Raw genomic sequence first — 26164 nt, forward strand, 5'->3', positions numbered from 1 at the left:
AGCAAAAAAGGAATCGAGATTGATCCAGATAAAGTAAAAGCAATTCAAGATCTTCCACCACCCAACACAAAAAAAGAAGTTCGAGGCTTTTTGGGGAGATTAAATTATATATCTCGTTTCATTTCTCAATTGACTGACAAATGATCCAGTGTTCAAATTACTTCGAAAGAACAATCCTGAAGTCTGGAATGAAGAATGTCAGGAAACTTTGGATATTATTAAGAAATATTTATCCAATGCCCCAATTTTAGTATCACCAATGCCTGATAGACCATAATTCTTATTTGACGGTCTTCGAAAATTCGAGGGATGTGTACTAGGACAGCATGATGAATCAGGAAGGAAAGAAAAAGCTATTTATTATCTGAGCAAGAAATTTACCGATTGTGAAGTTCGATATCCACCAATACAAAAATTATGTTGTGCTTTGGTGTGGACTACTCGAAGACTCAGACAATATATGTTATACCATACTACTTGGTTGATATCAAAACTTGATCCTTTAAAGTTCTTAATGGAATCACCAGCTTGACAGGCAGAATGGCTAGATGGCAGATGTTATTATCTGAATTTGATATTGTATATGTCAACCAAAAAGCGATAAAAGGAAGTGTCATAGCTGATTTCCTGGCCAGTCGTGTATCAATGATTATCAGCCTTTGAACTTCAATTTTCCCGATGAAGATCTGAAGAAGTCAGAACAATGAACAATTTGCAACTTGGAAGCTTTAATTTTGATGGAGCATCTAATGCTTTGGGACGAGGAATCGGGGCAGTGTTGATTTCTCCAGAAAATGTTTATTATCCCTTTACAAGCAGACTGGAGTTCTTTTGCACCAATAACATGGCGGAATATGAAGCTTGTGTCATGGGGTTGAAAGCAGCTATAGAAAGAAAATCAAATTTCTCAAGATATATGGAGATTTCACGTTAGTGGTGTATCAATTGCGAGGAGAATGGGAAACGAAAGATCCCAAATTATTGGAATACCGAAATTTTACACTCGAATTAGTGAAAAGAATTTGAGAGAGTTACCTTCAATTATCTCCCTCGAGAAGAAAATCAAATGGCAGATGCTTTGGCTACATTAGCTGCTATGTTTCAGGCAACTAGAGGTTGATATGATGCCAATCAAATGCAAGTATATGAAATTCCTGCACATTGTTATAGTGTGGAAGAAGAGGTAGATGGTAAACCATGGTATCATGATATCCTGCAATATATCAAAATCAAAGTTATCCACCAAATGCATCAGAAATTGATAAAAGAACCTTGAGAAGAATGGCTGCTGGATATTTCTTGATGGAGAGATATGTATAGAAGAAGCAGTGATCAAATGCTATTGAGATGTTTAAATACCAGCGAAGCTCGAAACGTCATTAAAGAAGTACACAGTGGAATATGGAACACATGCAAATGGTCTTTCTATGGCCAAAAAATAATGAGATATGGATATTATTGGGCTACCATGTACACAGATTGCATTGATTATGCAAGGAAATGTCATAAATGCCAGATATATGCAGACAAGATCATTTACCCCATCTCCTCTACATGTAATGACAGCACCCTGGCCATTTTCTATGTGGGGATAGATGTCATTGGGGCAATCACACCAAAAGCATCTAATGGACATTGTTTCATCCTTGTGGCAATTGATTATTTTACCAAATGGGTTGAAGCTGCTTCATACACTAATATTAAGAGGTCCACAGTCTGCAAGTTCAAAAGAAAGAGATAGTTTGCCGATATGGCTTACCAGAAAGGATCATTACAGATAAGCTCTGAACCTGAACAACAAAATGATGACCGAACTTTGTACACAGTTCAAGATCAAACATGCAAATTCAGTGGCATATCGTCCAAAGATGAATGGGGCAGTTGAAGCAGCAAATAAGAACATCAAGAGAATCATTACAAGACTACTGAAACCTACAAAGATTGGCACGAGAAGTTACCTTTTGCTCTATATGCATACCGAACTACTGTTCGAACATCTACTGGGGCAACACCGTTTTCTTTAGTCTACGGGATGGAAGCAGTCTTACCATTGAAGTTGAGATTCCATCGCTTCGAATATGAGAGAAATAAAATTGGATGAGAATGGATCCAAGCTAGATTTGATCAATTGAACCTTATTGAGGAGAAAAGATTGAAAGCTATTTGCCATGGACAGATGTATCAAAAACGGATGATGAAGTCTCATGACAAAAAAGTACATCCAAGAGATTTCCAAGAGGGTGATCTAGTACTAAAAAAGATCTTGCCTATATATAAAGATTTCCGTGGGAAATGGATGCCTAATTGGGAAGGGTCATACGTTGTGAAAAAGGCCTTTTCCGGAGGAGCATTGATCTTGGCAGAAATGGATGGAAAAATTCTGAAAAATCCAATAAACTCAGATTCTGTCAAGAAATATTATGCTTGAAGAAAAAAAAAAAAAAGAAAAAGAAGAGAAAGAAAAGAAAAAAAAAAGAAGGAAAAAAGAAAAAGAAAAAGAAAAAAAAGGGGTCAAGGTGAAAACCCGCAAAGGGCATTGTACCAAAGGAAGGATTTGAGTTTGAAAACCTGAAAAGGCGGCTCAAATACAGGTTGATATTAGGCATCTGGCAATTGACTCTCTTAAGATTTTGATGGTTTGGAAGAAGATTCACATCTACAAGCATTTTGACAACGATTGAGATCTTCCAGACAAAGGCTTACATCATTACTCTAAGTTGTGTCAACTTGATTAATTTAGAAATACTTATGCTTATAATTTGTTGAGACATTTGAATTTTTATTATTCTTATGATTGCCAGAACTTTGAATACAATTCTATCTATTTCAAGTTCAATTTATTTGAGATTCAATTTATTTTTGGAAATTCAATTTATTCTTTTCTATTGAATTAACATAATTTTGAAATAATTTAAAGATTTCTGAATATCACTTTATGTTAATACTTTTAAATACATGGAATACAAAGTAGGCAAATTATTACTAGCTTAAATCCATGAACATCAAGATTATTACACGGGATTCTACCGACAACAAGGTCGAATTCGCCAAATCTACTCATCAATTGCTCCAACCGATCACCATTCAGTTCTTGCACATCTGTTTTCAAAGATATACTAAAACAGTAGAAGATGATCTTTGCAGTACTGATTCCAGCAAAAAGAAACAAGACATTGATATCAATAGAAAACATGTTTCTATACAAATCCTTGTGTAAGGTTTTTAGGAAACTTAGAAGCATTTCCACCTCATCAGGTTCAAGTGGAGTAACTTTATTCCTTCCAACCCATACTAGATTCCATTTTCAGCACTCATCAAGAACATACTTCTGGACACTCGAAGGTGGCTCATTGTCATAGGCTTCAAAAGCCTTACAGATCCTTTCTGTCAATTCGGCACTTCCTGAACATGTTTATAAACAATTCAACCTTTTATATGTGCTCAATAGCATCTTCTGGAAGTGTTCTTTGAGTTATCTGATCTGGTTGGACAGAACATAGCATCTTCTGGAAGTGTTCTTTGAGTAATCTGATCTGGTTAGAAGAACATAGCATCTTCTGGAAGTGTTCTTTGAGTTATCTGATCTGATTAGACAGAATAGCATCTTCTGGAAGTGTTCTTTGAGTTATCTGATCTGGTTTGGCAGAACCAATCATTGAATTTAGAAGATGAATTTGCCAATAGCATCTTCTGGAAGTGTTCTTTGAGTTATCTGATCTGATTAGACAGAATAGCATCTTCTGGAAGTGTTCTTTGAGTTATCTGATCTGGTTTGACAGAACCAATCATTGAATTTAGAAGATGAATTTGTCAATAGCATCTTCTGGAAGTGTTCTTTGAGTTATCTGATCTGGTTGGACAGAACATAGCATCTTCTGGAAGTGTTCTTTGAGTAATCTGATCTGGTTAGAAGAACATAGCATCTTCTGGAAGTGTTCTTTGAGTTATCTGATCTGATTAGACAGAATAGCATCTTCTGGAAGTGTTCTTTGAGTTATCTGATCTGGTTTGGCAGAACCAATCATTGAATTTAGAAGATGAATTTGCCAATAGCATCTTCTGGAAGTGTTCTTTGAGTTATCTGATCTGATTAGACAGAATAGCATCTTCTGGAAGTGTTCTTTGAGTTATCTGATCTGGTTTGACAGAACCAATCATGAATTTAGAAGATGAATTTGCCAATAGCATCTTCTGGAAGTGTTCTTTGAGTTATCTGATCTGATTAGACAGAATAGCATCTTCTGGAAGTGTTCTTTGAGTTATCTGATCTGGTTTGACAGAACCAATCATTGAATTTAGAAGATGAATTTGTTAATAGCATCTTCTGGAAGTGTTCTTTGAGTTATCTGATCTGGTTTGGTAAGAACTACAGAACCAATCATTAGAATTAAAAGATGAACTGCATGATTGTCTTCATTAAGAAGTTTCTTTTCAAGCTTCTTTTGCTTATTCCTTTCCCAAAAATCATAGCACGAGTTTCGCCTTTGCTTGTAACTGGGATTATCACATGATGGCTTCCCACCTTTTACCGGAAGAAAGCTATTTGAAGTTTCAACTTCTGAGAATCACATTTTTGTCAAGAATAACACTTCATCAGAATCAGAATTCAGGATTTCTCGGTATTAGAAGAACTATTGATATCTGTGAAATCATCCTGAAAGGTTACTTCATAATCAGATGAGTTGTTATCAGAATCAACATGTTGTCTGAATGCAAGCTTTTCAAGAGCCTATACTATGAGTTTTATTCTCAAGAGGTTTTGTGACACTATATCTACATCTACATTTGTCAAAGATGATAAATTCTCTAATTCTAAGAAGAAAGATCTATTGGGTTTTTACAATTGAAGAAATATTCAATTCACCAATCTGAAATCAAACAACTTAACATTCATGCATCATATTTAGACATTTGCAAAAATAGATGCATTTTCATTCTTTTTTATTCTTGTTGAAATTTTAACAGGAATTTCAAAGATTTTAGCAAAGATGAATCCATCATTTGGTGGATCATCTTTTCCAGAGAAAGTTCATAATGAGAAGAACTCATCTGAAGAAGGAAGAAGAAGTTCATAATGAGAAGAATTTGTTCAACCTTTTACCTGAATCCATCATTTGGTGGATCATTTTTCCCAGAGAAAGTTCATAATGAGAAGAACTCATCTGAAGAAGGAAGAAGAAGTTCATAATGAGAAGAACTTGTTCAACTTTTTGCTTAAATTCATCACTTGATGGATCATTCTTTTCCAGAGAAGGTTCATAATGAGAAGAACTCATCTGAAGAAGGAAGAAGAAGTTCATAATGAGAAGAACTTGTTCAACCTTTTGCTTGAATTCATCAAATTGATGGATAATCATTTCCAGAGGAAGAGTTCATAATGAGAAGAACTCGTCATCTGAAGAAGGAAGAAGAAGTTCATAATGAGAAGAATTTGTTCAACCTTTTGCTTGAATTCATCATTTGATAGATCAACATTGCCAGGTAAAGTTCATAATGAGAAGAACTCATCGGAAGAAGGAAGAAAAAGTTCATAATGAGAAGGACTCATCAAGAGCTTATTCAACCTTTTGAATGACTCTATCACAAAAAGGAGGTCATCATCATCCCCAGCAGAAAGTTCATAATAAGAAGAACTTAGTTGGAGAAAAAGAAGAATTTATTCAATATCTCCATAATGATCAAAGTAAAGTCAAATAGATAAAAAATTTTATTATCTTTTCATCTTTGCCCTATTCTTGTTAACACAAGAATGAGCAAAGAGGGGCAGCTGAAGATACTAAATTTTTTTCCATATTATTATTATTAATATTATTATTATCCTTATTATTATTAATATTATTATTATCATTGTTATTATTATTATTATTATTATTATTATTATTATTATTATTAAAAATATATATATATATATTATTAAAAAAATAAATAATTACAAACCAATTTTCTGGCCCAAACCAAACTGAAACCCAAAAATATTTAGGGTTTCAGTTAGGGTTCCCTAACCCTAATCTAGCCAGCCGCCAGCCGCCATCTTCAATCTCAACCGTTGGATCTGGTTTGATCCAACGGTCCATCATTTGCCAGAGGAAACCCTAGGGTATCTATACCCTAGGGACACGTCCACCGCCGCTGCTGCTGCTTCCAGAAGCCCTCACCGCCTCCGCCGCTGCCACGTCCCAAATGATGCTTCCAGAAGATCAACGCCAGCCGTCCATGCAAGGCTACGGGGTGAGTCACCACTGGTAGTCCGGTGACTCACCGAGGCCCCGCTCTTCGGACCGGTCCGAGACGAACACCGGTGGTGGCTATAAAAGCCACCACCCACCTGAAAACAGAGGACAGAGACAGAGAGACCGCAGGAGAGACAGAAACCAAAAAAAAAAAAAAAAAAAAAGAGAAAGGAAAAAAAATAAGCTATACCAACGATCCCAGTCTACAACCACAGTAAACCAAAGGAAAGAAGAAGAAGACTTACCCTTGAAGCCTTTGTAGCCCTCGGAAGCCAAACGTTGCCAAACCGCCGTTTAAGAAGGTAGAACCCTTCGGTTTTGTTTAGATTTACTCCGATTAGGAGTCTTTTAGAGAAAACAAAGACCGGAATCGGTCTTAGGGCATATAGATCTACAATTTGGGGGTGTTTTTGGTGAATTCCGACCACCGTCACGGTGGCCGGCGGCGGTGGCCGGCGGCGGAGTACGGTGGCCTATGGCTGCCGGTTTCCCTCCGGTGAGGGAAACCTAGAGAAAGGCGAGAGAGAAATCTCTCTCTCAGTTTGAGAGAGAGAAGAAAGAAAGGAGAAATGAGATGCTGGCCCTTCGGGCCAGCCAACCTAGGGTATTTATACCCTCTCTTAAACGGCGTCGTTTAAGGGAGGACCTGTGCGTAATTATAGAAAGGTTAAATCCTTTCCGCAGTCCTCTGAATTTTAAACTTTATATTGTAGTCACTGAACCTAATTTTAGATCTTTATAATTTGGTTCTTTAATTGTGGATTTATTTATTTTAGTCCTTTCTATTAAATAATATATTTAGGATAAATACGTATTTAATCCTTTAATTTTAATAAATAATATTTTAATCCCTAGCTTATATTTTTAATTTATTAGAATCTAATATCCGAATTTTAGATGATTTTATTTTAATCACTAAATAAATAAAAATAAAAAAAATAATAACATATTTAATCCCTATAGTTTTGATTAATTATGAATTAGATTTTTTAATTTTATTTTTATTGCAATTTAGTCATTTATTTTATGTTTTAATTTATTTATTGTTTTTAAATATATGTTTTAATAGAATTATTCTTTTATTATATGTTAAATATTTTGATATATTCATAAATATATAATAAATATTAACTTTTAAATATTTATTTTTAATATCGAAGAAAAGGACAGTCTTAATACAACTGGATGTCCTATTCTGATATTTTAAATTAAACATATTATTTAAATTAATATTTATCAATATCAAAGAAAAAGAGCTGTCTTAAGGTACCTAGAAGTTCTTTTCGGATATTTTTAAATAAAAAAATATTTTTTTATATAATTTTGAAATAATAGAATTATAAATTAAATATATTTTTGAATTTTTAAATTTTTAATACTAGAGACAATTTATAATTAAAAAGTACCAATTTTGGGCGTTGTAGGGGTGTTAATCCTTCCCTAAACGTAACCGACCACGAATCCCTTTTATTATTAAAAAGAACGAATTCTTGGTTATAAAACGCAGATCAGTTCATCTTTTAAATATTGTTTTCTTAAAAACTCTTTTAAAAGATAATTTTTAGGTATTCGACCTACCTGACTCAAAAAGGCCGATGGCGACTCACAAATTATTTTCAAAATTATTTATTAACATTAATTTCCCCGCCAAAATTTAATATTTCGTGCCCGGACGAAAACCGGTTACGACAGCGCCTATTTTAAAAACTTCTAACTTGTTTCTCCAATCATAGAATCCGGTATCAAAAAACAATGCTACCAAGAAACCTTCTTGTTTTCTTGCTGTTTCTTCTCCTCCTCCTCTTCACCCTCGATTCTCCGATTCTAGTCCCTGCTGAAAGCACCAGTTTCAATTTCCCATTCTTCACTGTCAGGAACTTCACTCTCCTCGGCGATTCCCATCTTAAAAATGGCGTCATAGGCCTAACCAGGGAGACTGACGTTCCTTCTTCAAGCTCTGGTACCCTCATCTACAACTTCCCAATTCGTTTCTTCGATCAAGAATCCAATATCACAGCTTCTTTCTCCACGCGTTTCTCTTTTTCCATCATCAGCACCGACGATCCAAGCTCTTACGGCGATGGCTTAACATTCTTTCTTTCGCCCGACAACCAAATCCTCGGGAGTCCAGGCGGGTATCTCGGGCTTGCTAACTCTTCGGGTTTAGCCAAGAACAATTTTTTAGCCGTTGAGTTCGATACCAAGCTCGATACTCGATTCAATGATTCGAATGAAAACCATGTCGGTTTGGATGTTAACTCGCTCATCTCGATAGAGGCAGCTGATGCATTGTTTCAAGATATTGATTTAAAGAGTGGGAATTTGATCAGTGCTTGGATGTTTACAAGAATGATTTGAGGGTCTTGCATGTTTCTTGAGTTATTCGACTGTGAAGCCTCCGACACCATTGTTGTCCGTGGATATTGACTTGTCTGGTTATCTTAAAGACTATGTCTTTGTCGGGTTCTCAGCTTCAACTGAAGGGAGTACAGCAATTCATACGATTGAGAATTGGAGTTTCAAGACTTCCGGTTTCCTTCCCGTGAGACCAAACTCACATCCTCATAATGTATCTGGTACTTCAGTTACAATAATGACTGTTCCTTCATCAAATACTCCCAATAAACACCACAGCAGGCTCCGTTTAGGACTCGGAATCGCCGGTCCGTCTTTCTTCTTCGTGGTTCTGTCGGTTTTCGGTTATGTTTCCGTGAAGAAATGGAAGGATACAAGAGTAGACAAGAATCTCAAAGCTGAGATTTTGGCAGGGCCTAGGGAGTTTAGTTACAAAGAACTGTACGCAGCCACAAGAGGGTTTCACTCAAGTAGAATCATCGGATGTGGGGCTTTTGGAAATGTTTATAAGGCCGTTTCTTCTTCGGGTTCCCTTAGTGCAGTGAAGAGATCGAAACACTCAGGCGAAGGTAAAACCGAGTTCCTTGCTGAATTGTCCATTATAGCTGGTTTGAGGCACAAGAATCTGGTTCGGCTACAAGGTTGGTGTGCCGAGAAAGGTGAGTTGCTGCTTGTTTATGAGTTTATGCCTAATGGAAGCCTTGATACGGTGCTTCATCAAGACCCTGAGAATGGCATATTGCTCACATGGTCCCATAGGCAAAACATTGCTGTAGGATTGGCCTCTGTCTTGGCTTATCTGCACCAGGAATGTGAGCAACAAGTCATTCACAGAGACATTAAGACGAGTAACATAATGCTTGATGGTAACTTTAATCCGAGACTCTCTGATTTCGGATTGGCAAGGTTGATGGATCATGACAAGAGTCCGGTTTCAACCCTCACCGCAGGAACTATGGGCTACCTTGCCCCTGAGTATCTTCAGTACGGTAAAGCGACCGAGAAAACCGATGTTTTCAGCTACGGTGTTGTGATTCTCGAAGTAGCTTGCGGTAGAAGACCGATCGAGAGGGAAGGGGACTAAACAGCCAGAGGATGACGAATTGGTTGACTGGTGTGGGGCTTGTTTGGTGAGGGAAGGATCATTGAAGCTGCTGATAAAAGGTTGAATGGGGAATTCAAGGAGGACGAAATGAGGAAGATGTTGCTCATAGGTTTGAGCTGTGCACACCCCGACGATGCTGCGAGGCCCTCTATCAGACGAGTCCTTCAGATCCTCAACCACGAGGCTGATCCGGTAACTGTTCGAAGATGAAACCGAGTCTTACTTTCTCTTGTAGCTTAACTGTTGACGATATCGTTTCGGATGATGGAGAAAGCAAAACAACTGCTTGAAAGTCCACCAGGGTTCAAAGTTCATGGATTGTTTGATTCTTTCATTGCTTTGCTTATATACCATCACTATAATACCTAGGAGTTCATTGGTTTGAGTTCAAAAGTACCATATTGAACTCTGTGGCCACTGCTGTAATCTGAAGATACGTTTCCAAAGTTTTGAGACTGTGTTTTCTTGCTCTCATCCGCCATTGCTCCTTAAATAATACTCAATTGACAATCATCCCTTAATTAATAAATGAGAGGTTTAAAAGCTATTATGAACAAGTGAGAGGTTTTATAAGATGAAAGTTATCAAGAACTGCTACGGCATGCATGTCTATTCTCTGATCAACAAGAATCCGAGGATTACAGCCGTTGATCATACACTGGAGTTGAATCCAGGGGAAAACAGTAAGACCAAGTTAAAGCTCAAAACAACGTGGGACTATCAGATCATTAACTGTAGAACCCCACTATCAACCCCACAAAGTAAAGGTAAGTCACGTAACTGCCATTTCACCGCCCACTTTTGCAATTCCCTTATAAAGTTGGAAACTTTGCTCCTCGCCCTGGTTCTATATATCAGCTCAAATTCCCACAACAATTCAAGCTTTAAAAATGGCTTCATTTTCACTTCAGAAACTCTGCAAATTCTCTTTGTTTTTTCTAGTTTTTGTCTCGGTCACCGTCGCCACTGCTTCTTTTCAGTTCAAAGTTGGTGGGGATAAAGGTTGGACAAAACCAAGGGCGAGGCTGAGCCAGCACAAAGTGCGCTACGGCGCAGGGCCTCAAAAAATAAAGGTCCCGAAATAAAGTATATCTATCGGTTGTTGTCATTAAGAAGAAAAATAGGTATAGAATAATGATTAGATCATTGAGGTCATGATTTTGATAATCCTAAATTCGATTCTCGTTAACAAGTAAAATTATTTTTAGGAAAAACAACGCAAGTGGGCCTGCTAAATTAATGAAATTAGTCATTTATTATTTTAGAAAAATAAATTCGAGATCTAAGGATTCATTTACAAGAATTTAGACAGGACCTCCAACAACCTAGTCACGGCTTTGGACAAAAGCAACTGGAAAATCCGAAACTTACAACGAATGGGCCTCCAGGAACCGCTTTCACGTTGGGGATTCACTTTGTAGGTCTACTATACATACATACAAGCGCATAGTTTTGCTTATGTTTGGTTGTGTACTTGTGTGTTGGTAGATTTCGAGTACAACAATGACTCGGTGTTGGTGGTGGACTCTACAAGCTACACCAACTGCAATGTTGCTGATCCTATCTTTAAGTTGAAAGACGGCGAAAGGGTTTTCGTATTCGACCGGTACGGGTTCTTCTACTTCATCAGTGGGGAGCTAGGTCACTGTCAAGCCGGTCAGAAACTGATCGTTCGAGTAAGGGTGCACCCTGTGGCTTCGATCAGCTCTCCTCGGCCGGCACCGTCGCCTATGGAAAACGATTACGGGGATGGTTGGGACTCGTTTTGGGGGGCTCAGCCGCAAAATTCGACCATCAAGCAGACGGTTGCATCATATTTCATGACGGCTCTCGGAGGAGTGCTGGTTATGATGTATTTGCTGATGTAGTTAGCTATCGTATCATTATTATCGTAATGTCTTTGGAAATGAATATAAATTTATTTCAAATAAAATTGGTCCATGTAAAATGTATAGGAGATGCTTAAAAATTGGCAAGCAACGTGAGTCGTATACACTGGACAGACATAAACCTGAATATAAAATTTAATTTAAAAAAATAAACTTGTGTAAAGCTTCAAAGTTTGGACCAGGCTAAGCTGTCTTTGTTCCAGCCCGACCTGGCCATAACAATGGGCTAACAAAATACAAGGCAATGATCCTACAAAGGTCCAAATGAACTGGTTACTATTAAACCCGCCCAACAGACCTCAAATTTCAACATATTTCCTCCTTACCTTTTAGGGGGTGTTTGGTTCAAGGATTGTCACATTTCCATGTTTGATTGGCCGGGAATCTCATTCCCGGTAATGTTTTATTACCAATAGTAGATTTTTTAGGGTATATTATCGGGAATGTCATTACCTCCCTTCCCTTAGGTATTGTAACATTACCGACGTTTTGGACTAAAATGCCCTTAAATTTTTATTTTTTTTCAAAAATATATTTCTTCTGTCATTGAATAATAAAAATTCTACGAAGGTTAAATTACAAATTTATCCTTAAATTATTTAGATTTACAAAAAAAGTCTATAATTAAAATTTTATATGAAGTTCAGGGGTTAAAAAAATTTACCCTTTCATTAAACATTTTTTATATTTTTAATTTTGTAAAAAAAATTATATAAATATTATGAATTTAATTTTTTAAAGAAAATATATAAATATTTTACAATTTGTAATATTATACAAATATATAATAAGGACAATTTGGTCAAATATACATTCCAATAATCTTTTATTCCTTTAACCAAACACGGTAATTTTATATTCCTGCTAAACCAACCAAACACAAAATACAACATTCCCAATAATCCTATTCCCTGGTAATCTTTTATTCCCACTGGTAATCTTACATTCCGTGAACCAAACGCACCCTTAGTGGTTTGTCATCGTTTCTAAGATCTATATAAATTACCTATAAAACATCTTATATTTGGATTGAATATTACCATGGCAATTAGGGTACAACGAGTCGAGTCGAGTTTGAGTATTATTCAAATCGACACGATTTGAAAATTTTAAAGTCGAACTGAACTGACTCAAAAAATCGTAAACTTAAAATTGTCGAACTTGACCCAAATTCGAGATCAAAAATTAAAGTTCAAAAGCTCGTAGGCTAAAAAGTTAAATTTCACAATTTCAACTCAAAAGCAAAATAATAAATTGAAGCCCTACCCGAGCTCGAAAAAACTTGAACTCAAAACATTCTCAAACTTAACTCAATTAAATCTTGAATTGGAGTTCTCGAAATATTTTTTTTCAACAATCTAGGGTGATTAAAATGTAGTATCTATTCAAAATTTTCTTAATCAATCCATAATGTACATAACCTACAAATACAACCGCTCGAAACTAGAACTTTTAAAAAGAACAATAATTCTTTCACAACTTACGGATGGGTTGAACTTAATTTCCTAAAATTAATACGGAAGGTGAGATGGATGAAATGGCTTTCCCCCTAAACAAGAGTTGTTTAGGGTTTTAGGCAGCGATGGGATCGTTGGAGATCCGATTAACCAAGGATGTTTGCGCTTCAATTTTTGAAGGTGAAGTATACAATTGGTATCAATTATAGGGTGTTATTTATCGAGTCCTTAATTATTAAAGTTATAAATAATATCTTTTAATTATATGATACTATTTTGTTGAACTTTCGACTATTAAAAATTATAAAATAGTCTTATTCATATGTTTCAAATTTGTTTTTCATTAAAAAAAATCGATGCAGTCTGAGCTGAAGTTAACATGTTGACTGAGATATAATAATCTTTTAAGATATTGAGATTATATTTTATCATACCGTAATCAACATGTTAACATCCAACTCAGACTGCTGTTAATTTTTAACAGAAAATAAAAATTTAAAACATATGAATAATCAAATAATTATTTATAACTTTTAATAATATGAAAACTCAAGGAATCAATGTCTTATAGCTAAGAAATCATTTGTGTATTCTAGATTTTTTGTAATAGTGAGTTTCGTATACCCCATTGTTTTTTTTTAATTATTAAAAATAATTGTTAAAATACTCAATTTAAACTTTAGTATTCGTTTAGGAATTAACTTAAATTATTTCTTTTTATTTTTGATTAATTTGGGGTAAATATAAGACAATATTTGTTTAAAGATAAACTCTCAATCTTTCGACATTGAACCGTTCACACCCTTGGTATCTATGGTGCTCAAACTCGGGTCCTCAAGGAATAACAACAATTATTTTGCCACGGAGGTCAGTTAATTCATGTTGATATTTCTTTTTATTAATCTGCATAACTTACATTTACGATATATAATATTATTTTTATAGTTTATTAATAATATTAGTAATCATAATGTAATTGTAAATTTTAAGAACCAAAATAAATGTTATTTAAATTTTAGTAATTATGAGTGTAATTATATGTTAATTTGACAAGAAAAAAGTTTTTTTTTCTTTGACAATTACACTCGTAACCATTTAGTTATTGAAAAAATTAATTTGATCATTAATCTTTAATTTTATTAATTAAAATATTAAAATATTTAAATTGCTACCATTGTTAATATTTAATGGAGATGGTGCAACGACAGTTAAACATTTTAGTATGATACATATTTAATTTCAAACCCGAACCCACCAAGCATAAAGGAAGAAAATTTAATTTTCATACTGTCACGCCAGTATTATAGGCAATCCTGGTACGATTACTCTGGGGATGAACACAATTTCTACACAAATGAAACGAAAGTTAATCGAAATTGTCCACAAAACCTTGATGTCAACAAGGAAATATAATTCCAAGTGACCATCTTTTATTTAAATGATTAGTATTTGTCCTAGATTTAAATATAATCTTAAGAAAAAATTTATATTTATTTTAATAATAGGTATAAACTTATATATTAATGGTTGATTTGAGCGTTAATATTTTTTAATACTATAGAGTGATTATAATATATTAACTATTTAAAAAAAATCAATTTATTAACAACATGTCTTACAGATGCATGCACCTACTCAAACTCGAATCTTGTAAAAGAATAACACTCTTCTTTACTATATATCCTTTATAACTATTGATAATGTAAAAATCCTACAAATATAGTTATTTGAACTTGGAACCTCTAGAAAAAATAATATTCCTTTTTAAAATTGAGTTTACTCGATGAGTTCTAAACCTTAACTTTTTTAGGCCTAACATTGTCCGTAAGATAAATAATTAATCAAAGAAAACTCGTATTTTAATTGGACACAAACAATTTCAGAATGAACATTATAAATTAAATAAATAACTAATCGAATAAAATTTAAATTTTAACACGTCCACTTCTCCGCTCTTCAAAAGAAAAGTTGTTCTATTATGTTGGAAAGTATCTTCTTATCCCAAAACGCGGAGAAAGTCGATGATAAGAAAGGCAGGAAAAGTAGATGGAAAATTTGTTCAATTTGGCTGAGGGAGGAATTGGGAATATCACGAGAGAATTATTAAAACAACTAACGAGCAAAACACAATGTAGTTTCACTAAGAAACTCGTTGGAAATAGTGATGCAATTTCATTTTGTGATCAAAAGGAAGGAAACGAACCAATTATTTTGTTTTTTAAATTAATTAGTGGGTTCATGTGTACTCGCTCGATTAAGATATCTTGAGATCTAGAGTCGATTATAATCGACGGTGTCAGAAGGAGATGACAACTAAGGCGGAAGTGGGAAGACTGCTGGAGATCTAATTTGAAGGATTTAACCCTTACCGATGACATGACCTCTGATAGGAAAGTATGAAGACTTAAGACCATGGTAGCCGAGTAGTGCGGGTCACATCCATAGGGTGTATTATCTCTATCTTCTTTTAATACATTTGTAGTAATTTTCATATACGTTTCTATCATTGGAATTTATGAAGGTTTAGAACTAAGGTAGCGGAGTAGTGTTGTCTTAGTTTAGGTTTTAATTCATTTTAACTTTATTCCTTCTCGTAGTTTGCTATCGTTGACTTCTGTATATCCTTCTCTTCATGTTTCATCTTTTTAAATTTAGTCGGGTCTTACGTTTCTGTCTATATACAAAGATTTTTTATGCATGGATTTATTTACAAGGATTACTTCCATTACAGACGCGTATATGAAGAAAGCATATGAAGACTGTTCAACTATGTATTTATTTATTTATACATTGTATTTTATCTTTATTTTTATTTTTTTGACTGTCGGATGTCTTTCACGGAAGTTGCTATCAACTTGGCGTTGGGACAGTCTACTACCCTACCTCCCCTTACCCCATTACATATGAGAATAGAATTTTGTTGTTATTGTTATATCTATTCAACTTCGATGTAAAACAATTATTTATTCATTTATAGTTCCTTCTTCTTCTTAATTATTTAGGAAGACGATGCCGCCAATCTTTAACTAAATATCTGTCATTTACATCGTATTATAATTTTCATTATCTTCTTCTTCTTCTTCATCTCTTTAATTTCTTTTACATATTTAAAATTTACGTAATTCACTTAATAGGTATTTAATTTTTTATTCATAATAATAAATATGTTTTTATTCCACTCTTATTAAAGTATATTTTTAGTTCCTTTTCATGATTAAATTTACCGTCGTCTTTTTTAATTGTTGTTTATTTGATTATTTTAATATTTTTTTAATTGACACTTAACTAATAATCTCATTATGCACCATTGATTTGGATACTTCAATTGATTTTCTCTTAATAGATCTCGTTCATGGGTGATAGTTTTTTTTCCCCTAATTTATTTAATATAAAAATAATTATTTAAATTATATCTCGAAAAATATTTTAACTTTTAAAAAAAATTGCTAAAATTAAGTGTCTAAGATTTTCTCAGCTATAATTTTAACTTACTATCATTGTATTTTTAATTTTATATTATTTTTTAAAAAAAGAAAAAAATAAATAAAAACTTAAGATATTTATAAAAAAACCTAAACTTTTATTAAAAATATATAAAAAAATCTTAAAAACTAAAATTTATCATTTCAACCCTTGTTACCAACCCTCGCCGGTTATCTCTAGCCACTGTCGTCATTTTCAAACGGTTCAGTTTTGATCAAAATTGCACGGTGGTTCAAATGGTAGTAACAATGTGGTTTATGGACGTTGGAATCGAAGAAGAAGAACGACGGTGCCTTAAATTAGACGAACTTTTGAACACTTTTTTACGGAAAACGATGATAGATTACGATGAAAGACCTGATTTTGATCAGGGTCAACTTCGATGCTTATTATAGTCATGACTAACCCGTTGGCTGCTATGGAAGGGGAAGGAGGGAGAAGGGAGGAATCACAGAATTGTTGTTGGGTTTTTTTTAATAAAAATATTTTTATTTATTATTTATTTTTAAATAAATTCTTAAAATTATCAGAATATGACGTGTCACTTAATGGAGATTTTTAACGACAGTTAACGTTTGACACCTAAAAATATATTATTGGAAACATTCGACATATATTTTTATTGAAAAATTGAACCATACAAACGAATATGCTCGTGAATGTTAAATGAACACGTTCGCGAACACAAAAATGAATACGTTCATGAAATTGTAAACGATGACGTTTAAAGAACCACCTTTAAAAATAAATAAACAGATACGAACACAATGCTAAAAATTTAAACAAACACAGACTGAACATGAACACCTTAACAAATAAACAAATGAACACAAACACAATCTTATTCGTTCAAACTCGGTTCATTTACACCCTTATATAAAACATATGTTAAGGTTGCAAGTTAGAAGAAAATGGAAGAAATACGTGAGGAACAAAAATGAAAGAAAATTCTGATGCTGGATTGCATGATTTTGATACTTGATAACAACAAAAACTGTTAAATAAAGAAGGCCAATCAGAGAGGAGAAAATGGAAGAAATAAGTGAGGAACAAAAGCCAAAGGGCAAACCCTGGGTTTGAAGCCAATGAATAAAGTGTGGAGAATCCAACTTGACCTCTAACCCCTCCATTTTTGTCCCTCCCTATTTTCTTTCATTTGCTCTCTGATGAACAGCACCTGCATTCTTCATCATCCTTTGCAGGATGCCGTTGTTTATAGAGAGCAAAACGAACTGTGCATACGCGTAAATAAGACGCTTTCAAGTGAGAGGAAAATTACTCGGACAGAGACGTGAAATTAGACAGCAACCCGGCAGTATACACATGGGACATGGGCATTGCAGGGACCAGCAGCTGATTTGGTCCCTATTAATTATTATTTTTTAACATGAAAAGAATTAGTTTTTGAAATATAAATAAAAAAGTTATATTAGCCGGCCCCATTCAATTAAAAAACAATAGGTACTATTTATGTGATTATTGATTTTATATAATATCGAACCTCTCTATTTTATTTTAATTTCCTTTTAATAAATTTTTAATTCTGTCCCTCTATAGATATAGTATATTGCTGTTTAACAATTAAATTATAATTTAGTGAGATAAGATATTAGATAAAACTAAAGATTTAAATTAAAATATTAATGGAACAAACTCGATTAAAAGTGTGATTCAATAGATACATATATTATTTGATTCGAATTAATATGTAAGAGAAATAAATATCAATAATTAGATAAAAAAAAGAATAAATTAAAACCAAGAAACAGTAATAGCTTAAAACTGGTCCACCATGGCCCTGAATAAGTTGGCCGAAGCATAGATTTATGGGTCAGAATCAGAAATGCAAACAAACCCAACACAAGAGTTAGAGTTGTGGTTAGAATACGGTGGTGTCCTGCAAAATGTTTAGATTCCCAATGTTGGGAAGATGTGTTGAGGTGGGCATGGCAGACAGAATGTAGCAACATTAACTAGGAAGACGCTCACTGCACTTGACCTTGTAATTATTATTTATGTTTTCCTTTGTAAAAGAATTTCAGTTCATAACGAAATCGAATAGGGACAAGAAATTTTGAAAAAAAATTTAATAAAAATTCAAAGTTAATGATTTGTTTATTCAAAGACAATCAAAATAATTAAATTAAACTAATCTTTAAAAAACTCCAAATCCGTAAACAGTGCCAGCAAATCGTTTCTCCTCTTTGCCTCCATGTAACCCAACATCTGAAACCGCACCATTTTGCCAGTTCATCGTACCGTTCCCCGTTATTTGTGCACCTTTCACGTAATCACTTGCGGTTCCATTGACGACTATTCTTCCTTTTTCTTCCCATTATTAGTTCCGGTAACCGTCAAAACTAACGGCGTTTACCCCATGCCCCGGATATATTTATTATTTTTGCGCCTTCTTCTTCCCTATTTATGTCTTAAAAATTTTCATTTAGATTTATACCTCTAAAAAGCTATCATTTCCTCTCTCTAAATTTATATCGAACTATCTATCGTCACGCGAACAAGTTTATTTGTCAAGAATTCATGTCGGTATGGAATCATTTCTGGGTTTTCGATAAATTTCTGTTAGAATTTGTTGATAAAGGTTGAGTTTTGCTGTTTTCATTTGATTTGTCTTGTTCTTAATGGTATTTGAGCTTCTGAGATTGTTTTGATTCATATGTTTTTGGGTTTTGATTCTTTGTTCTACTGAATTTTCCCTTTGCTTTCGAAAACGAATCAAGCTTGATGTTGTTGTTAATCAAAGTTTTTCTCCCTAAATGGGCACGTTTTGTTTTCTATGATCAATATTTTACCCTGTTTTGTATCTTTTCGGTTCCTGTTTTCTTTCATGAGCTTAAAGGGGAATTGGTTTTGATCTTTTTGTTTAGTTTGATCGATTTTTCTTGTGCAATAGCGTGTTTCTGGTTGGAAATTTTTGTTTCTTTTAAAAGTAATTCCATTCAATAAGAACTCTGGAAGTTGGAATTTATATTGAACGAAAATGGGATGCATCAGGAAACATATCTTAGCATGATTTCAGAATCTCGGTCTTCAGGAACCAGAAAAGTTCAATTAATTTATCATTGGTTTTGTGTTGAAAATGTAGCTTCTGATTAATTGCTGAATCCATTAAGTAAGGCCTGAGAAGTTAGGATTGCCTTGAAGTTCTTTGAGAACGTATCAAGAGCTGGAATATCAATTAGCTTTTTTCGGGAATTTTTAATCTTCTAATTTGTAAATAATAGCTTGGATTTCATTAGCCTACAAAATTTGTTCATTTTCCGAGATCTACGACAATGTTTTATTTCGAAAGATGTGGCTAATTTATGCTTGGATTTCAATGACTTGATATAACTTTGATTGTTAGTTTATGTTACTTCGACTTTTGGTCGATATTGTTTCAAGATAAGCTTTTCACTGTATCTCCACGACTGTGATCATTTCAAGTTATCCGGTTGTGGTTTTTTTATAAATGATAATGCTTTTTGTGTGGAAACTTTTTTCATGCCCTTCAATGATTATTGTGAATTGTACTCAATAATTGCTCATTTGCAAGCTACTGTGTAATTCGTTGTATTGTTGCTATCTCGGGTTGTCGTTGTTCCGTTGTTGCACCCACAGACATCTCTTCTTGCATGGTAATTGTCACCAATCAATGATTATATGATTACTTAGAACAGTTATTTCGTGAACCATTTATGAATGTTTTTGTTAGTCATATCCCATTTTGGATGTAGCTACAACGGACCGCGGTCTGTTTAAGTCTGTAAATGAGTTGTAATAGTTCAAATGGTTTGGATAGGCTCGTTGAACCCACATCTGTTTGCCCTCAATATTGCAAAGCTTGCAAACTAATTTGCGTTTGTTGAATATGTTTTACTTTATTTTAAGCTGAAATTGAAGTTATGTGAGAACCTTATAGTGTCAAGGAGATCTCATTTATAGGAGCTTTCCGGCATATAGAGGTTGCTGGTTTGTCTCAGTGAAGTTATATTTAATCGAATGTGCTGCATTCTATTCGTAGTTATCTACTGAACAACAAAATACATTGGCAGTTGTGTTTCAATTCTTTTTCAAAATTTAGAAGCCTATAATGACTTGGAATGTGTTGCATTTAACTTTTCTTTTTGCTCCGGTAGGACAAGGGTCGGCCATTGCCAAAATTTGGTGAATGGGATGTCAATGATCCTGCATCAGCCGAAGGATTTACCGTGATCTTTAACAAGGCAAGGACGAGAAGAAAACCGGAGGAAAAGTTGAACCACCTTCAGGAGGTGATAATAATGGCAAGCCTGGAGCAGAAGCCACCAAAACCCAACCTGTAAGTAGCCTCTAATGACCATACTTCTTCACATCGAAATGCATATACCAGGCAGCAGCCATAACTCAATTGTTATAAACCGTTGTGATTCTCGATTTCTATCCTGATTCGTTGCTGTTTTGTTTTTCAGAAAAAATGGCTTTGCTGCATGGCAGCTCCGCCGGCGGAATCTTAAAATAGTCCTGCCTGTAATAGAGCTTTTCCACAAGAATGTTCAAAACTCCACCATCCCAAACAAGATAGAACCCTATAGGGCTGTAATAAGCCCTTCTGGAATTTTTATGTTTTTTTTTTACTTTTTTAATATTTACTTTTTGGTGTAAAATTTGATTTTGGTGGGATGAAATTTGATTAGTCATCTGATCGAATCAGATGTAAGAAAGCTCTGTTATTACATAAGATAACTGAAATATCACAAGGCCTCTCATTCTAATGTCGTTTGATTATCCTTTTCCTGTCAATGTGCCAAGTTTCGACAATATATGTAATCAGTAGTATGTAAAGATCTAATCACCGTTCACTTTAACGCCATTTAGGGAGTTGCATATACCATTTTGGTCTGCAAGCTTCTGGAACTCGGATTCGATGGTCTTTGCGATCTTGGCATCTTCGGGATCCAGCTCAGGAAAATCTACGTGAACTGATCCCTGTTTGATTGGCCTACCAGTCTCTATAAGTTTAGCTTGTTGCTTTATGTGATCGTAAAGCTGTCGATGATAGGTGTGGTCTAATAAGAAGCAATTATCTACGGTTCCATTGCTGCTGCTGTTTCGTGATGACCCGGAACCATCCTTGCGAGAAAAATGTGGAAGGGATGAATAATCCATTACCTGCATGGTTGGAACGAACGTATCAAAAGTATTGCATCTGAAAGAACGAGAGAGTATTGCAGCTAAAAGAAACCGAAACATGCTTTCAAGATAGTTTTACGAACATGCATAGATGAGTTCTTTCTTACTTTGAGTAACTCATCCCGTCCACAACCTTGAAGCACCTGAATTTTCCTCTTCGTCCTTCCTTGCAAGAGAGGTTTAACAGCCTGCCATTTACAGAAAAGCATTAGAATACATGTTCATACGAGTTAGCTACGAGAGAACAACGGAATTGTCAAACAAATACCTTCCAACATGTTGAAATATGTATGGCGCATTGACAATATAATATGTCTCCGTTTTCTCCGGATAATTCAAGTCATCAATTGTTGATATAGTAGTCAGTAGCTGCATCAGCAAGCAACCAATGAGACCGACCAGCATTAGAAAAAAAAGAGATATATAACAACTGGACACCAATGACTGGAAAAGGGTTTTAAGTTCTTAGGAGCAAAATTTAGGCTTTATTTAAACAGGAATAGATAAATCACATCACAACAGTTGAATTACTACATTGAAATCAGGCGAGGAGTTAAGTTGTAGATTAAGGAGACAATGTTGGAGAGAGAAATGGAGATAAAGAGATGGTCGGGAAAAAATTTCTGTGGTAACTAAAAGACACCTTTATTTGGTTCAATGCCGAAAGCTTCAAGCCAGTCATATCCAAAACCTTCAGACATGTTCCAATATGTCGTCCATACTTCTTTGTGGCCGCTGGCTGTTATAGAGGCAACATGTTAGACCATATAAAAAGTAAGTACACACGTGAAGTGAGAAATATCTGAGTCTGTACTCACCAGTACTACGCGATCTCTATATTCATTCATTTGAATGTGTGACTGTACATAGTAATTCACCTAGGAACACAAAAGAATTACATTTAAGTATCACGGAAATAACTCCATACGCTGCAGCTGAAGTACATACATGTATCTTAGAGTGCTAAAAGACCATGTTAATCGGCATGAAAATTTCAAGAAAAATGAAGAATCAAAGCAACATAGCCAAAAGATGCTTTCCATCAAGCAAAAACTATTAATGGAACAAATCCGTATGAAGGAAAACGAGTGGGGAATCATAGTATGTCCTGGTGAATTTTTAAGCACATTTCAAAAACGAATTAACTTCTGTTGTCCTAATAAGTTATACCAAAGTAAAGTTTTAAAGATCATATTGCTAATTCAAAGCTCAATGGCAAGCTCCGGATGATTTCTTTCAAAACAGCTTTAATAGCAAGCTCAATTAAAAGTTCATATTGCCGGATTGTACAGTCTTAAATGCAAGTTTCAGGTTAGAACAAGTTCCGATCTCCTTACGGATGCTTTGTCATATGTGCTGAGTCCAACACCGAGAGCAATGACAGGAAGACCCTGGAAATATCAAAAGCATGATGAGTTAATCATGGAACTACTTTCGAATGTAACATAATGTTGGCAAACAAATGTGAGGCACTGAATCTACTGCCAGGGAAATCAAACCCGATAATCCTACAAGTAAATACCTCTTTTGAGTAACCCGACAATCCTACAAGCTGAGAATCTCGCACTGCTCTATATAAGTCAGCTGGAATAATTGGTTTCTATACAATAAAGAATAAATGAATCATCTCGAGCATCACCAATTTCCACAATAAATCAGGCTGTTTCAGCAGTATAGTTTTGCAATATCATGAACTGAAACATAATAGTAATCGATTAGTTTATAATCAGAAAACTCACTGATAATATATTGTCAATTTCATTCTGTATTCTCCATTGTAAGCAATCAGTTAACTGGAACACACAAATATAGGAGTTAATAAACAGGAATCGGGAAATGAGGACAAGAATGAAGAGATCTTTGGTACACAACATTTTTTATTGCTTAAGGGGACCCCGAGGAACTCACCATTTTATAGGCTTTCTGAACATCCCAGTCTCTTGCTTTCAGAAACCTCTCTAGTGTTTCAGCTAGATACCCATGGTGCATGTTCTGCAAACCAAGAAAGTCAACTTGAAACTTAACTTCGGCCGACCATAGTATAAAACATGGATTTAAAACGCTGTATTCATCCATTTGATCCACACAATTCCATAAAAACAGGTTGATATAGCAAAACTTCCTCGTAACACCTCAAATATATATAAGAAAAAGGGTTAATGGGAAGGAAACCTTATCACCGGCATTTAATTTATCTATACCGATACATAGAGATCTAGATTCTTTGTGGCACTCGTCGAATGAGCTTACAATTCGATAATAGTATACCACCTCACCATTGAATGATAACTAACTACCAAGCTTTTGTAGTAAAAAAAAAGAAGATTAAAATTAGCTACTGGGAACTAAGCTTCTTCCAATTTATATAACTAGGATGCTCGGCCTTAAATGGGAGTTTCGAATAAGGGTACATCAACCATAAACAGTGAGAACAAACAAATCTCCTAATGGAAACAAACTAGAAATTCACAGAACAGAAAAAAACAGTTGACTGAGATAGATCAAGCAAAAGATAGATCAGAATCAGCAAAGAATATAAACTCTTAACCATGAAATTGCAAAAAAAAAAAGGAGCTATCGGATCAAGTCCACAGCTGAAATCAGCTTTAAAAACTAAGCAAATTATTACTGAAAATACATATTAGCTCGTATTTATTATCTGCAGCCCCTTATATCAGCATCCAAATATATAAAAAGAAAATCCCAAAAAAAAATCTAACCTGAAATGTGCCCTTCATTTTCTCGTCAACTGTTAAGTCAAATTTTCCAAAAGGAAAATTAGCAAACAAAAAAAATATTGTTAGTGATTTGCGGATCAAAAAGAGAGAAACCCCAGAAAGATAAGATGACAAAAAATCAATCTCTTTACACCTAAATCTCACCATTTTCCATCAAAGACACAAATTTCTTGATAGCTTCTTCATGAACATTGCTCATTTTGTCTTCCTCACAAATTAACGACAACAAAACGTAAAAGAACAAATTTGATAACAAAATACTAAAGCTTTAACTGAATAAAGCTCGAGTTCTACTTGATCTCTCCTCCTCGCTCTCTTTACAACTTAAAATTGGAGATTTTAAGCTTAAGGACCACCGAAAGAGAGAACTTTTTCAGAAGGAAAAATATTAATAATAAAAACTGAAAATTTTCTTATCAGCTGCTTTAGAGCAAGTGTTTAAAAAGCAGGCATAACTTCGGTTAAAATTAGCAAGAAAATGAAGTAATTAGAAAATTAGAAAGAAAAATATCCCAGTATATAGTTTTCTTTTTCTTTCAGGAAGAAGGAAAATCAACGATAGTATTAAAGAGCGGTAGATGTTTTGTGAGCTATAATATAGGGTAGTCGTTGAGACACATTCATTGATTCACACCTAATAGATATTATTTGAATCAACACACCTTGGGTGTAAATTAATATATATATATATATATATATATGGTTAAAAATAAAAAATTCTATATCACCAAAAAGAAAGAAATTATCAGTATACAAATAAAAAATGAAAAACTTGTTTTAATATGATAAAAGACACTACCTTAAAAAAAGACACTGTCAGTGTATGACATGGATAGACTAAGGTGTTCGAAAAAAAAGTGGAAAATATTTAAATATTATTTAGCATTACTAAATATTACTTTATGAATAAACTATTTTCCATTATTTTGGCCAATACATTCACCATTTATTATTATCTGCCACTAAATTTGCCGTTGATGGGTCGCCTTCCAATTTGTTTTGTTTTTAATTTTAAGCAATAAAGGAAAGAAAAAATTTAAAATTATCGTATATTTTATATATTTAATATGACCATCATGTATTATTTTTAGATCTTTTAAAACCATCTCAACCCTATTTATAAAAGAACATTTTTACTTATATTAAATAATGATATAAAATTAAATCAAAGAGAAGACGATAATGGTTTTGATTTGAGGGTCGTAAACCTGTAAATTGTAAAAGGACGATCTCTTTGACCTCTAAACCTCTCGTTGTTTCCATGTCAAAAAGGTTGACCAAGTTCGCTAATTATAATTTGACCTAAAAATTATGAGTTAAGATTAGCTTAACCCATAAGACAAGAGATTTGAGACTTAATTTGTTTAATTTCATAATTAAAAACATTTAAAGGGTAATTAAATTAAAAAAACTTAAAAAAATGTTTCCCCCCCCCACAGAATTAGTGACTAATTATGTTATTTAGAATTGCATGTGTTATGTTGACCTTGATAGATGGAATTTAGTCCATTATCCAGAATTAATAATAATAATAATGGCAGCACTACGAGATAATTAATTAAATCCGAACGACCCATGACATATGAAATAAAGTTATCAAAATATAATAATAAAAGTTTAGCAACTTGAATAAAGTTTATATATTTTATCAACTATCGGTTCATTATATTAACAGAATATTTTATTTTAGACGTAATTATTAATGAATGTTTTTTTTTCTTTATAATATACACTAATG

General features: G+C 34.0%; 2 protein-coding genes and 2 pseudogenes across 2 annotated transcripts; 3 read left to right on the forward strand and 1 right to left on the reverse strand.

Moving 5' to 3' along the window:
- Positions 1-7982: 7982 nt before the first annotated feature.
- On the forward strand, positions 7983-9980 carry LOC120123314 (annotated as a pseudogene).
- Positions 9981-10580: 600 nt separating this feature from the next.
- On the forward strand, positions 10581-11558 carry LOC120123316 (mavicyanin-like). Its single transcript, XM_039142241.1, has 3 exons — positions 10581-10719; positions 11039-11107; positions 11179-11558. Exons 1-3 carry the CDS (start codon positions 10581-10583, stop codon positions 11556-11558), a joined length of 588 nt encoding a protein of 195 aa, XP_038998172.1.
- Positions 11559-18897: 7339 nt separating this feature from the next.
- Positions 18898-21267, forward strand: LOC120123317. The gene is made up of 3 exons (XM_039142243.1): positions 18898-19063; positions 20656-20837; positions 20968-21267. Exons 1-3 carry the CDS (start codon positions 19058-19060, stop codon positions 21158-21160), a joined length of 381 nt encoding a protein of 126 aa, XP_038998174.1. The 5' UTR covers positions 18898-19057; the 3' UTR covers positions 21161-21267.
- LOC120123315 lies at positions 21242-24765 on the reverse strand (annotated as a pseudogene).
- Positions 24766-26164: the final 1399 nt, after the last annotated feature.

This window comes from Hibiscus syriacus, unplaced genomic scaffold (genome assembly GCF_006381635.1).
Source record: "Hibiscus syriacus cultivar Baekdansim isolate YM2019G1 unplaced genomic scaffold, ASM638163v2 tig00110392_pilon, whole genome shotgun sequence".
NCBI lineage: Eukaryota > Viridiplantae > Streptophyta > Magnoliopsida > Malvales > Malvaceae > Hibiscus > Hibiscus syriacus.